This window comes from Mixophyes fleayi, chromosome 3 (assembly GCF_038048845.1).
Source record: "Mixophyes fleayi isolate aMixFle1 chromosome 3, aMixFle1.hap1, whole genome shotgun sequence".
In the NCBI taxonomy this organism is placed as follows: Eukaryota; Metazoa; Chordata; class Amphibia; order Anura; family Limnodynastidae; genus Mixophyes; species Mixophyes fleayi.
In genome coordinates, this window is record NC_134404.1 from 184,043,574 (window position 1) to 184,057,103 (window position 13,530).

At 40.7% G+C, this 13,530-nt stretch overlaps 2 protein-coding genes across 3 annotated transcripts in view; one reads left to right on the top strand and one right to left on the bottom strand.

The window, feature by feature from the left end:
* Positions 1–2,759, bottom strand: part of PREP (prolyl endopeptidase) — an 89,722-nt gene extending 86,963 nt beyond the window's left edge. The window contains exons 1-2 of the mRNA XM_075202849.1: positions 2,560–2,759; positions 1,895–1,969 (exon numbers count right to left, since the gene is read on the bottom strand). Coding sequence (XP_075058950.1) covers positions 1,895–1,969; positions 2,560–2,616 — 132 coding nt within the window. The 5' untranslated portion in view covers positions 2,617–2,759. The remainder of the gene's footprint in view (positions 1–1,894; positions 1,970–2,559) is intronic.
* Positions 2,760–11,906: 9,147 nt separating this feature from the next.
* LOC142144242 (uncharacterized) lies at positions 11,907–12,978 on the top strand. 2 transcript variants are annotated; one of them, XM_075202851.1, is made up of 4 exons: positions 11,907–12,333; positions 12,440–12,562; positions 12,650–12,730; positions 12,820–12,978. In XM_075202851.1, the coding sequence occupies exons 1-4, from the start codon at positions 12,033–12,035 to the stop codon at positions 12,951–12,953; spliced, it is 639 nt and encodes a 212-aa protein (XP_075058952.1). In that variant the 5' UTR covers positions 11,907–12,032; the 3' UTR covers positions 12,954–12,978. The 2 variants fall into 2 exon arrangements, with proteins under 2 accessions (XP_075058952.1, XP_075058951.1); XM_075202850.1 differs by having other exon boundaries at positions 12,440–12,730.
* The last annotated feature ends 552 nt before the right edge of the window (positions 12,979–13,530 follow it).

Sequence of the window (13,530 nt, forward strand, 5' to 3'; positions counted from 1 at the left end):
CTGTAGTAGGTACTACCTAAAATTTACTTTATACGAGTTCTCTTTGACGAGAGTTGATTTAGATGACTTTTAAAACCTTTATCTAGTGGCCTGCCCAAATCCGCCTCCCAATTGATCTTGTGCTTCAGAACAGCAGTCTGTTGAGGATTAAGATTATGCCTTTTGAGAGGGGGTTGCGGTAGCAAAGAGATTCAAACAAGGTCAGGGGTCTATTGGTATCTAGTTTAGAAAGATAACGTTTAACTTGTAGGTATTGAAAGGGTCTTGCCGGCGGTAAAACATATTTTTGTTGCAGGACCAATACTGGAGAATACAAACCACTGTCCAGAACATCTATTACCATTGTGATACCTTTATTAAAACAGGGTAGGAAGTGCATCAAGAGGTGACCAGAAAGCAACTTAAAGTTATCCCTTTGGGGGGTGAGAGGGGGGGTTAAAGAAGGGAAAAGGTAGGTGGTTCTAAAGTGTAGAAGACATCTCCCCTTGGCTAGTACCTAAATAACCAAGGCTTAAGAGATTACTTTACAGGAGGTAGATTCTAAGTCCATAAATCTCGGGGTATATCTAGGTGCAAACCAGACTTTTACTTAGATGAGAAGCTAGATAATGAGCTTTGACATATGTGAAACCTCTTGTTCCCATTGGAAGTAGGTATGGTAGGCTCAACCTCTGAGGTTTGTTCCTCCAAACAAACAATCTATGCAGTTGGGTTATGATAGACCCGGGCACCTGGACCGGTAAGGTTTGGAACAGGTAGAGCAGTCTTGGCAGCAAATTAATTTTAATTAATACAATTCTATCTAACCAGGATATAAACAGTCTCCACTACCTGAATAGGTACAGGTTTTATGAATTGGGATTATATTGTCATATCTGTGTGCGATACATATCACTACGCATTTTATTTTGTTAAGTTTCCAGGAGAGATTATAGTTGTCCGTTAGGAGTTCGAGAGTAGCGGATTGCATAGGGAGAGGGAGGGCTACTGTCTTAGACAAATTGACCCCAAGATGGACCCAAGAAGAGAATTTTGTACTGGTTTGGAAGTGAGGTAAGAAGGGATGTTAATGTAAGAAGGACATAATCGGTAAACAAGGATATTTTACCTCTGAGCTGACTAATGCACATTTATTGTCCGGGGAAGCAGGATTCTTGCCGTCAATGATTAGATAACAAGCGCAAATATCAGGGGAAAATATCAAAGGTTTCTGATAGAACGGTATTCAATAGCACCTTTTGGTAAAGGTTTAGAGTATAAGGCTTGGATGCCCTGCAGAAAAACACCTACAAACATGAATTGGTGAAGTGTCTCCATCAAGAAAGGCCAAGTTATTCTATTGAATGCTTTTTCTGCATCAAAAGAAAGCACTAGAACCGGGGACCTGGGAGTGCTGATGTTGTGGAAAAACCTAATTTCCCACCTGGTATGGTCACATACCTGCCTCCCAAGGATAAAACTAAACTAGTTGTTATGGACCAGTTGTTCGCATATATATTAAAGTCTGTGTTCATCAGTGAAACAGGCTTGTAGTTGTCAGAGATAGTTGACATTTTCCCTACTTTTGGAATTACTATAGTCCCAGCATCAAGTGCCTGCTTCAAGAATAGATTGCCCTTTAAGACACAGGGCAGCAAGATAAGATGCAAGTAACCTATTCAAAATTTTTGTAGTGGTGGCTGCTTGATATTTCTTTCTCCATAATTTCTGCACCCAACAACTACATCTGAAGACAGCTTAGGCAGGTCGCATTGTGCCAAGAATTGACTGGCAATTTATAAAACCAAGGATGAGGAGAGAAGTTGAGTTAGCATTTTGTGCCATATTGTATTGTTTTGTTACAATCATATCAGAACATTTTAATTTACAGGCATATTTTAATAAATAAAAATACCTTTGTTTGCTCACTGTCTGGGTCTTCCAGCCATCTGTATGGATCACATACCTTCACTCCATGGTAATCATCAATCTACAAAACACACAATTACAGTTTTTACACACACACACACACACACACACACACACACACACTACACAATTACAAATGACCGATAAGCCATTCGTTTTAACACACTACAAATATCCCAACAAAATCATCACATCATACATGACAAATATTTTATCAGAGTTTGTATGTTTAAATGTAATACTGCATCAAGTGCATCACTCTACTCTTTTGTTTGGGAGTATAAATGCCTTTAATGTACATTTCTTTGCCACCTTCCAGCCCTTGCCCTAACAGTGATGGCTGGGTAGTGCTCACTTTTGAAATTAAACATAAGAGCAACCATTTAACCATTATCACCCCACACCAATATTTCCGTTTAGGTGCCTTATAAAGTTATAGTTCACAATTATATGAACCAATTCCTACTGATACTTCTAGTGTGGTTTCACCTGACGGTTAAATGATGGGAAAATAAAAATTGTGGGCTAATTATTATTGGTGGCACAGAATGTGGGACAGAAGTGATTCAGGGGTGGGGGAGGAGTCACGACAAAGTGTTTTATTGTCACTGTGGAAGACCAGTAACGTGGCTGCCCTAAGTCTGCACTCACTGCACTGTCATCTCGGGAGAATTCCGGGTATGTGAAGGTCTGCGGCGGCTGCTGCATGCTGTCCGGCGGGCTGAGGTCCACACAAAGACGGTTCTGTCACACACAAGACTGGGAGCAGATTGTATCCAGTCCCCGGCACCTCCTCTCGGCCTGTTCTGGGGACAGCTGCTGTCGCATCATAGTGATGAAGACCAGCACTGATTTGTAGCTGGTAGAAGTCGTCATCAGGAAGAGTCGGAAGAGCGTTAAGAAAAAATATACTCTTATTACATTGTGAGCTGTTCCTCCTACAGGCAACTATCACTGGTGAACTAGGCAAGGAACTACATGGTCTGTACTTGTAGCACGTAAACAGCTTTTATTTAGTATGTTATTGTATTCAGAGGATTCAATATCACATCGCATCGTATTATAGTAGCAGCCGATACTAATGTCTATCACTGCCATCCTGCTGGGAATAAATGAGCATGTATTATGTGGATGTTGATAGGTAGCTACACAGAAGGTATATACAGCATATGTAGGATCCCATAGATCAGTGTTGGCTAACCTGTGACACTCCAGGTGTTGGGAAACTACAAGTCCCAGCATGCTTTGCTAATATATAGTGATTTATTGCTGGAAGGGTAAGCTGGAACTTGTAGTTTCACAACACCTGGAGTGTCACAGGTTAGCCAACACTGCCATAGATTGTAAGCTTGCGAGCAGGGTTCTCTTACCTCTCCGTATGTATTACCCAGTATTGTTTTATTAATGTTTGTTCCCACTTGTAAAGCGCTATGGAATTTGCTGGCGCTATATAAATAAATGATGATGATGATTGAACAGGAAGGTGCTAGCAATTTCCACAACATACCATTCCGACAAGGGCCTTATATGTGTGGAGTTTGTATGCTCTCCCCTTTTTTGCGTGGGTTTCCTCCCACACCCCAAAACTATCCTGGTAGGTTAATTGACTGCTGACAAAATTAACCCTAGTGTGTGTATGAGTGTGTCAGGGAATTTAGACTGTAAGCTCCAATAAGGCAGGGACTGATGTGAATGACATATGTTCTATGTACAGCGCTGTGGAATTGGTGGCGATATCTAAATGAATGATGAGTATTTGACATGTTCAAAAATAAAATGCTGTTGTATTTTAATCCTGTTCAGTAGCGGCTTAACTTAAAAAACAAACCATGTTCTCCTGGCTACAACCCCATTCTTGTGTACAAAACATACCCCATTCTGCCTTCTGGTATCCAACACAGTCCACATAAACGGTGAGCAGTATGCAAAGCATACCCCATTTCTGGTGGAAAGTATAGAAGACGCAGCCAGTGTTTGTGGTTCATCTGTTGTTTAGTATAAAAAGCAAAGCTCAATCTGCTAGCTAGTACATACCTCTCAACATTTATCCAAGCAGAATGTGGACTAAATAAACCCCACCCACAATATGGATATAGCGCACAAGCATTGCATTATAATCAGCATAACCATGCACACTTTACAACAAAGCCCCAATTCACTTTCCTTTAAAGCAACAAACCAGAACTGGTCCACATGCAATCAATACAGTTACAAGGTAGAGCCCTCTGTTATGGCTAGTGTACAATACAGAGACCAGCATAGTGACTAATGTACAAAGCTGTGCTCAGTTGGATGGTTTCTGAACACAGTAGAGTGGAGTTTGGTTCTTAGTATTATTTATAATTTATTATTATTTTTTATTTTTAAAATGCCAACATATTATGCATCTCTCTAGATTGAGTGGATCATGATACAAACAAATCACATACAATAACATGAAACAGAAGTGAAATGCAGCACTACCCAAACAAGCTTACAATGTAAGAGTTGTGAAATACACTTAATTCATAAGGTTAGTGCACCCCAGACAGTTGATAATTACAGGTATAGCACTAGTTCCTGACTCTGGTCAGTTGGTAATTATTGTACTGGTTCCTGGCTCCAGGCAGTTGATAATTATAGGTACTGCTCTGGTTCCTGGCTTTGGGAAGTTAGGGATTACAGGCACAGCATTCATACATTACTAAATTCTGTGGTCAAGTCTTCTCTCACTCACCATCATTATCATCACTGTCGTTGGATATAATTTCAATCGTTGGCAGGTATATCGCATAAGGGCTAATGTCCTACAAATCCGGAGAGGGCATGAATAGTTTCTACATCTCCTGCATTAATAACTACAGTGTCAGGGTACCTTCCCTGTTGGTCTGTGACACTTTCTTTATTTCTGGAAATGTGTCTCTTCAGCTTGCCTCTTTATTTCAGATAAAGCATCAATAGTATCTTGGATTTTCTTTCCTTTCCTGGTTCCCCATCCCTCCTCTCCTCAAACTCAGCTTCATGTCATCCTTGGGCCCAGGGTTCTGCATATGCCCTGTCTTTTGGAAAGACTGTGTCATTGAGCTAAGTTAGTTCTTTAAATTGTAATGTAACTGTCAAATAATTAGGAATCTACTTAATGAGTTTATTTTTCATCATTACAACATATATCCTCAGTAACAATCTTACATATAGTACATATAATATAAAAAAGTTCAACATATAGGAAATAATACATTACACGTTCATAATTGCTTTAAAATCTGTTCCTGTTTTATACATGCCGATGTTTGTAGGCACTTTAACTTATGTGTCCTCCTATGTAAGTGTGTGTGTCCTCCATCCTAGTGAGGCCTTTATCACTTTCTCCATTACTATTTCTATGTAGCTCCTTATACATATATCAATCGCATATCAATTTAGTAATCATGACCCATATGTCTCAGCATAATCCAAATCTTAGTATATCAATTGCAATCATCCCCTCCCGAAAGTCATGTAGTTTTGCCACGTATTCTAGCATGTCAATCCCAGTCATTCCCTCCCTAGAATCCAATAGTATTCCCATATATCAGTAACATTTTAATATCCCACACTCAGCCTTCCTTCTATGTCTCTGTACTGGTCCCATACTCTACATTCATTTCCAAATGTACATCCTCCATTGCTCTTTGTGTATACCATGTTTTGGTATGGAATAGGAGAAGATAGGGGAAGGAATGATAGAGGGATTTGATGCTATCTCCTCCAAAGCTCAAGCAGCAACAGAGAGTAAGAAACAAAGTGTTTTGCTTTTGTTCGGGTATATGAGAATTTGTATGATACAGAAAAAAAGATACAATGGATGCCACTGGATTTTATTGTGCTGTGTTGTGTAATTTGAACAAAATATAACCCGGAGACCACTGACCTTAAGAATCATTTGTTGGTGAAGATCCATTAACAATCCCCCTGTTGTTAGTCATCTGACATTAGAGTTAATCTGATCCTACAGCTGCTTATGCCCATCTCAGTGGTACTGGTGTTTCTATGGAAAATGTAAGAGTGTGTTAGGACAGAGGGTCAATAGTGGAAAATATTTAAGTTAAGAATTACTAACTGCGGTAATACTCTTTTTATAGTGCAAATGTGTTCAATTAAAAAGTTAACATGTGGACAGAAAAGAGACATCTATTTGCTTAAAACCGGGTTCTCCTGTTTTTTGAAGATGACAAATCCTTTTGCCGTTTTCTCACTCCTAGGGCATCCTATTGTCCATAAAAAAATAAATATTGTCCCGCAACACTGCCAGAGCGTCTGCTACATCTGGGCACCCTTCTGCATCATTTCCATTTATAGAGTCCTTCTGGTATTCTGTAATTTTCTGTTGCTTAATATGCAGAGAAAAACGAGAAATACTCTTCTCGGAAGATTTTGATACCAAGCGTAAATAATTACCGTTATTACGGTAATATCAACTTGGCTGAGCTGCAAGCAAAAAGCCGGCATTGAAACTACCGTAATAACGGTATTTAAGTGCACTATTACTGTAATAACGGTAATAGTGCGCGTTAATTTTTACAGTAATTCGGCCAATTGAACTCCCCCCTAAGAGACACATTCCGTAGGTGGATCATGTGATTTAGCGGCTCATCTTCCAGAGCTCACCTCATTGGCTCTCCAGGCTTTATTAGGCTTCCTCTTCTGTACACCTGTGTGGTGATAGTTTTTCTGACCCAGTGTGCTGAACCTGTGCTTAGTGTGTGCCTCTGTCCCGGACTGTGAATTGCATCTTACGTCTCTTCTACCCCTGACCCTGGATTGTTTACTGGACTCTTCTTTTGTATGCTGGTCACAACCCCATTGTTTGCAATTTTCTCTTGTTTTAGGCAATGGTGGGCTGTATACAAAACACTTCCCACGTAAAGTGTGCTCAGCTCTCTCTTTCATAGGAGTTTCTAGCTGTCTCTTAGTTCCTCCTGGGGCTGCACAGTCCAGTGCAACGACCTGCTGAAATTGCCATGGACCCAGGGGTATATTTTCTAAACTGCGGGTTTAAAAAACTGGAGATGTTTCCTATAGCAACCAATCAGATTCTGGCTGTCATTTATTTAGTGCATTCTACAAAATACCAGCCAGAATCTGATTGGTTGCTATAGGCAACAACTCCACTTTTTCAAACCCGTAGTTTAGTAAATATTCCCCCCAGTCTCTGTGTCTCACCACACTTCTGCCGGGCTTCTTTTCTCTCTTCACCATGCTCAGGTCTTCTAAACATCAGTGCAAACTCTACTCATCCTACTTCCTGGTGTCAACCCTCTTCTCTCTGCCCCTTTCTCTTACTCTTCCTCTCTCAGCCTGGGGGATGTAGTAGACAGACCTATAAACTTTATTGTTTCAGTGGAGTGGTAGAAGATGTGGATTGGTAAAGGTGGTATTTAAAGTTTACTCAGCCATTAGCTGTCAAGTGTATTAATTAGTTATTTGCCACCTGAAGATAAGCTTGTTTGAGCTTGTTACCTTCAAACTATGATGTTAAACATTTTTTTTCATTGTTTATTAGCAGAAATATAGAGATTATTACATAATACATGCTTGTTCTGCCAGCTGTACTATTAATCTGAGGTCGGTCTCTTCAATCTCCAACAGCTGCCTACTTGTAGCCTCCTGCTGAACAGCTTTAATTACATCTTCCATCATTGAAGCAACACCACACAGTCTTTTGCAGACAGATAATATTTGCATGTCTGGCCCTTTAACTTTTTCACCTAAATGTCACATTGTTTGCATTCTCCAATAATTGTGAGAAACTTTAGCAAGGGACTCAATTGTGGAATAGACAGTGGCATGCTCAACAAGCAGTCCAAAAGAGAGAGAAAATCCAGCAGGTATGATGTAACTAGCTGCAGCTATTTTATTGTACAGGTAGTGAATACCAAGAAAATAAAATTACATTTCCTTACTAGTTTGGTGGGATCTAGTGCCCAACCAATACGAAAAAACAAACTTTTCCAGAAAGCTGCTCCACCATTCTCTGTGCACAGAGACCTGCACAGCTAATTCTGAAAATCAGACGGTTACATGATCAGGTAGCCAGAAAACTAGGACTGGCCTAATGAAATGGAGGTCCTCCATACTACTCCAGTCACTTCAGGGGCCTTTTAAACTGTCATTTTACATAAGCTGAATAAAATGAAAGAAACAGCTTTCTATTACCAAACTAAAATCACCTGGAGTTTTAAAACACAAAGGATTAAGATACTGAATCCTATAGAGGTAATAAGTGCTATTTTTATTGCTGCGTATTACAGCAATAAAAAATAATATTTTGCAACAATTTATAATTAAGACTTTACCAGAACATCACCAGCAGTAAATAGCTTGGCCACGAGTCTGCCACTGCGAAAGTTAGTTCTTCCTGGTCCATCCTCTTTTTTTCTTTTTAATGAAACTGGCACAAAAAAAAATCATTTTAAAATATGTAATAACTATAGGACCGCTTGTTGACCAAAGCTTCTGGGAATACTTTAATATTATATATATATATTACTACATTAAATATTATAATTGTAGTGTAGTATTTACATGACATTATAAACTTTTATACTTTATTATTTTACCAGCTCACTGGTATTGAACAACCACAAGGTGGTCAAAAGGTTCCCCACAGGAGATTTAATAGAAATGCCCAGGACACAGAAACTTCAAATGGTCCCAACTCTTCACAAAGTGACAGTGACTATACATGCCAGGAATCTGAAACAATCTAAAACAGGCCTGTCCAACCTGTGGCCCTCCAGGTGTTGTGAAACTACAAGCCCCAGCATGCTTTGCCAGTAGACAACCTGTTGATATCTGGAAGGGCATGCTGGGACTTGTAGTTTCACAACATCTGGAGGGCCGCAGGTTGGACAGGCCCGATCTAAAATGAAGAGAGGGGTCAGTGGCAGAGGCTCTTACAAACATCCAGCTTCAGGTAGAATTTTCTTCCAGGAACCTCACCCCTGATGAATATAAAGTTATAAACTATGGAATTGTCATTCCTCCCTACACATGCAATGAAATAAAATGGAAAATAGTACTAGATTGAATCAGTAATTAAAATGCAACAGTATTTTGGAAATAACAAAATATAACTTTTGATTGTCGCACTTCCAATCAATCCATCAAAAGATTTGTACGCTTACTTCCTAGGTTCCGAAACTGTGCGTTGCGGCTCCCAGGGGTGCCGCGGCGCTGTCATAGGGGTGCCGTGGCCAGGAAGAAGAAAAAAAAACAACTTACCAATCCGGCGGCGCCCGGGACCCAGCAACCTCCTCGCTTCTCACTGAATGCCGGGCGTGACGTCATCACACCCGACATATTCAGTGAGAAGCGGCAGGAGAGAGGATGCTGGGTCCCGGGCGCGGCCGGATTGGAAAGTTTTTCTTTATTTTAGTTTTTGTTTTTCTTCCTGTCCACGGCGTGATACAGAGGGGCAGAGCGAGGGGGCAGAAAGGATGCAGAGGGGGCACAGCGCGGACTCACAGGGGGCACAAAGGATGCAGAGAGGGCAGAGCGCGGATGCAGAGAGTGTGTGGATGCAGGGGGGCACAGAGTGTGGTGATGCAGAGGGGGCACAGAGTGTGGTCAGAGCCGGATTTAGACCTCATGGGGTCCTAGGCAAGATACTGGTTTGGGGCCCCCCTACCTGAAACAATCCATAGCACTATATTTTTGTACCATACCATATACCCCTATAGTTGAGTAGAAGGGAAGCTATGTGCCACAAAAGGAGGGGTGGCCATACCATTGGGGGAGTGCCTTGCATTGTTGGGGGCGTACCTAACATGTGAAAAGAGCTAGGCCACCATCCTACAGAAAAAGGCAACACTAAATAATTACAGAGCAATCCCTTTTTTAAGTAGTTGGGTAAAAACAACCTAATAAGTATTTAAGTCAGGACAGAAATACTCATTAAGTTGTTTGCAAGAATAATACGCATAAATCCAAGGATGTGCCCCTTGTAACTTTTGTCCCTCTATCATCACACTGTGCCCCTTCATTGCCACTTTTTTGCCCCTTCACAATATCACCTCTGTGCCCCTTTACATTGCCTCTGTGCCCTTTCACATCACCATGGTGCCCCCCCCTTCATATCACCTTTGTGCCCATTCACATCACCACTGTGCCCCTTCATAAGTGTGTTTGAAAGACCTTGTTTCCCCTTTGTCATAGTGTGCCACTGTGCCTCTGTTAGTTTGCATACCTTTCTATTGCTTTCTTCTCTTCTGTTTTCTTCTTTCTGTTTTCTCATCTTCTGTTCTGTTTTGTCTTCTTTCTTACCCCGCTACGTGCGCTGCTCCTCTCCGCTCCACAATGAGTCTGAATATGATGTCGGGTGTGATGATGTCACACGGCATGAATCACGCCCGACATCCAGTGGAACGCAACAGAGCAGGGAGGAGGCTGCCGGGGGCCGCTGCAATCATGTGAATTTTTTTTGTATTTCTATTTTTCTCCCTCGGACACAATATTTTTTTTATTGGCTGGCATATCCCACCACCCGCCTTGCTGCCGGGCCCCCTGGGAACCACTGGGCCCTAGGCAAGAGCCTAGGTTACATAGTGGTAAATCCGGCCCTGAGTCTGGCGATGAAGAGGGGCCACAGTGTGAGTTAGCTGTAAATTATTCTTTGACAGAAATCTAATTGAAAAAAATATATATAAAAATATTCTTTTCCCTTGGATTTATGTGTATTATTTTTGCATACAACTAAATAAGTATCTCTGTCCTGACCTAAATACTTATTACGTTTTTTTGACTGCTTATAACACGGGACTGCTCGATAATTATTTTGGAGGGGTGCCTTGAAAAAATTATGGAGACTCTAAGGGTGCCGCGAACTCCAAAAGTTTGTGAACCACTGGCTTACTTGATAACTTTGTGAACAAAGCCCTCAATGAATCTTCATCTGTTCACCTCAATTTGTCTAAAAATGTGAGACAAGCACTCCAATTATACAGGTATCACTATCTTCAGTGCGGATAAGAGTGATGGTATAGTTATCCAAGATTTGTAAACATAGATCAGAAATCTATAGGCAGTTAACAGACGATACTGGTTATAAAAAAAAAAAAAATACAGAATGACTCTAAAGCAATGTACAAAAAAGAATTGGATGAAGTAGAGGCAAAGATAAGAGTAAAAAATAAACTAAATGGATGATTTATTAAAGACAACAGTGAAATCTTATTTTTTTTACATCAAAGGTACATGATGCCCTCATACAAAGCTTTCTCATAATATCTTTACTGTACATGGTACCAAAGATTTACAAGAGTTTTCCGAAACCGGTGGTTATCGAGTGATCGGGGCTGTAAACAACAGACAAAGACAGAGAGTAAATCTGAAGACAGGAGATCGTGACTGTTGTAAATGACGTCACTTACAGCTGCGACTTGCAAAGTTCCGAATTTAAAGCGGCAACATACGGAACCAGGTAAGTATTAGGTTGACCTTACCAGCTAGGGGTAGGGGTTAGGACTTGGGGTTAAGATCCCTACCCCTAGGTGGTAATGTAAAGCTAATAGTTACTTGGTTCCGAGCGGTGCCGCTTTAAACTTGAAACCAGACAATAAAGCTGGGTTCACACTACAGAATTTTCCACCAACTTTTTATGCCGATCGATTTTACATGCAATCGATGGTTTGATCGTTCGGTCCATGGACTGCATACACACTAGCCTTGTTTTAGACGATAAAGGGAAGAGCGGCCGTCCCGTTAGCGACTTTTTACAGCCATGTTGTCGTGAGCAATGATTTTAATTTCGTACACACTGAAGCAACATTTGCGGGGCATGTAACGATATACCAAAGACATTAGTATAAAGGGGCAGAGCTTTCACTATAGTTAACACCCAAAGCTGCATAAAAAGAGAAGGCAACACTGACTTTCATTCATTCCTATAAAATAGAAGTTTATTACCATACATAAAATTTAGAAAAAACATTTAACTGGTAAATGCAATGCAAAAATTATTCCCTAATAATAAAATCCTTTTGTATGTAATGGAATGCTCCATTCTCTGCGGGCATCATCGCTGATTGGTCCACAGCAGAAACGAACGTCCATGTCTGAGTGTATAAAATGACAGGAGCCTGTCTGGTGCCGAGGAGCGTGAGAAGATGGCAAGGGAGGAGAAAGTGTCAGTGGGGGATGCGGGTGAGGAGAAGGTGTCAGTGGGGGTTGCGGGTGAGGAGAAGGTGTCAGTGGGGGTTGCGGGTGAGGAGAAGGTGTCAGTGGGGGTTGCAGCTATGGAGACGGAGACTGAGTCAGAGATGGTACTGGAAGGGCCAGAAAATGTTGAAAAAGTTAAGGTGGGGGATGGAGATACTCAAGAAGAGCAAAGAGCAAATCCAATGAGCCCAAGAGAGGTGGAGATGATGGTCAAAGTACTGGACCAGTACGACTACGACATTAAAAAAGGTCAGTAGCACATGTAGTGTACCTGTTTGAAGGACTTTATTTCATTCTAGTTTCACACAAAGCAACGTAAACGCCTAATTTGCAACATAGATTTTTTTTTTGTCAGAACGAAGAATTAACGGTGAGAAGGCCTGTTTAGATACCACTGATACCACTAATGTAACACCTGTTATCAAACAAGAAAAAATTGATGGTGAATCCCAAGATATGAAAGAAGTTAGATACAAAGGTATTTCAGTGAACATGTATAGACAACTAAATGCTTTGGTCACATACCTGTACCGTTATAATAACCAAAATGGCGCCTGTTTTCCAGAATATATGGAGGTTAAGCCCGCTATTATTGCGATTGCGCCACAGGGACCAAAACATAAACTGATCTCGAGCAGTGTGCAAGGTGAGCAAATGAGAATATTTCTGGTGCTGGATAGAAATTACAGATATAGAAGTTTAATGGTAAACATTTTTTATTTCCTTGTTTCGTAGGTAAAGAAATCAAAGGGAATAGAAACCCAAGCGACATCAAGAAAAAAATGAAAAATCTTGAGAAAAATTTTGTTGAAATGTGTATGTTGTTTGGAACTGTTCTGCCACAAAGCAGTAGCACTTTTAAAGTGTAATACTATTTTTTTCACTTGCCATATTCTGCAATAAAAAATGTTGTACTTTTTTTCCTGCAATAAAACTGTTGCATGAACACTGTGTGCTTTATTGTGGGCATTTTACAAATATTAGTTAATAAAGGTTAATATGACTTTATAACTTTAATAGTTTATAAAGGTATAAGTTTCTAAAGGGTAAGTATGAATAGATTTCCAACATAGATGCAAAGGGTAATAACACACGTGCTTTATACAAGTGTAATAGTCTGCAGCCAGACAGGTGCAATATACAAAACACAAATCAGTGATGTGCAGATACCGCACCACGTGGGACTGGTACAGGCATCACAAATTTACATACACATGCCCCCCCAGGTCGAGGAAGTATCGGAGGATTGTCGTGGATCGGTCGGAAGTTTATACACTCGTCCATTTGGGCAGACTTTCGACCATCGTGTCACTACACACACTGACCCGACTTTTGAACGAGCGGTCGTATGTCAGCTGGTTGAGCCGATTATTGGACAAAAACCCTGTAGTGTGTACCTAGCTTAAGTGCAATATGCAAACGCACGTGCAAAACTCTTGTAGATCA

Bases quoted from the DNA above. Each gene is read 5' to 3' on its own strand.
- LOC142144242 (XM_075202850.1), top strand. From the start codon at position 12,033: ATGGCAAGGGAGGAGAAAGTGTCAGTGGGGGATGCGGGTGAGGAGAAG. The intron at 12,334-12,439 runs GTCAGTAGCACA...TTTTTTTGTCAG, and splicing joins CGACTACGACATTAAAAAAG to AACGAAGAATTAACGGTGAG. The intron at 12,731-12,819 runs GTGAGCAAATGA...CTTGTTTCGTAG, and splicing joins GATCTCGAGCAGTGTGCAAG to GTAAAGAAATCAAAGGGAAT.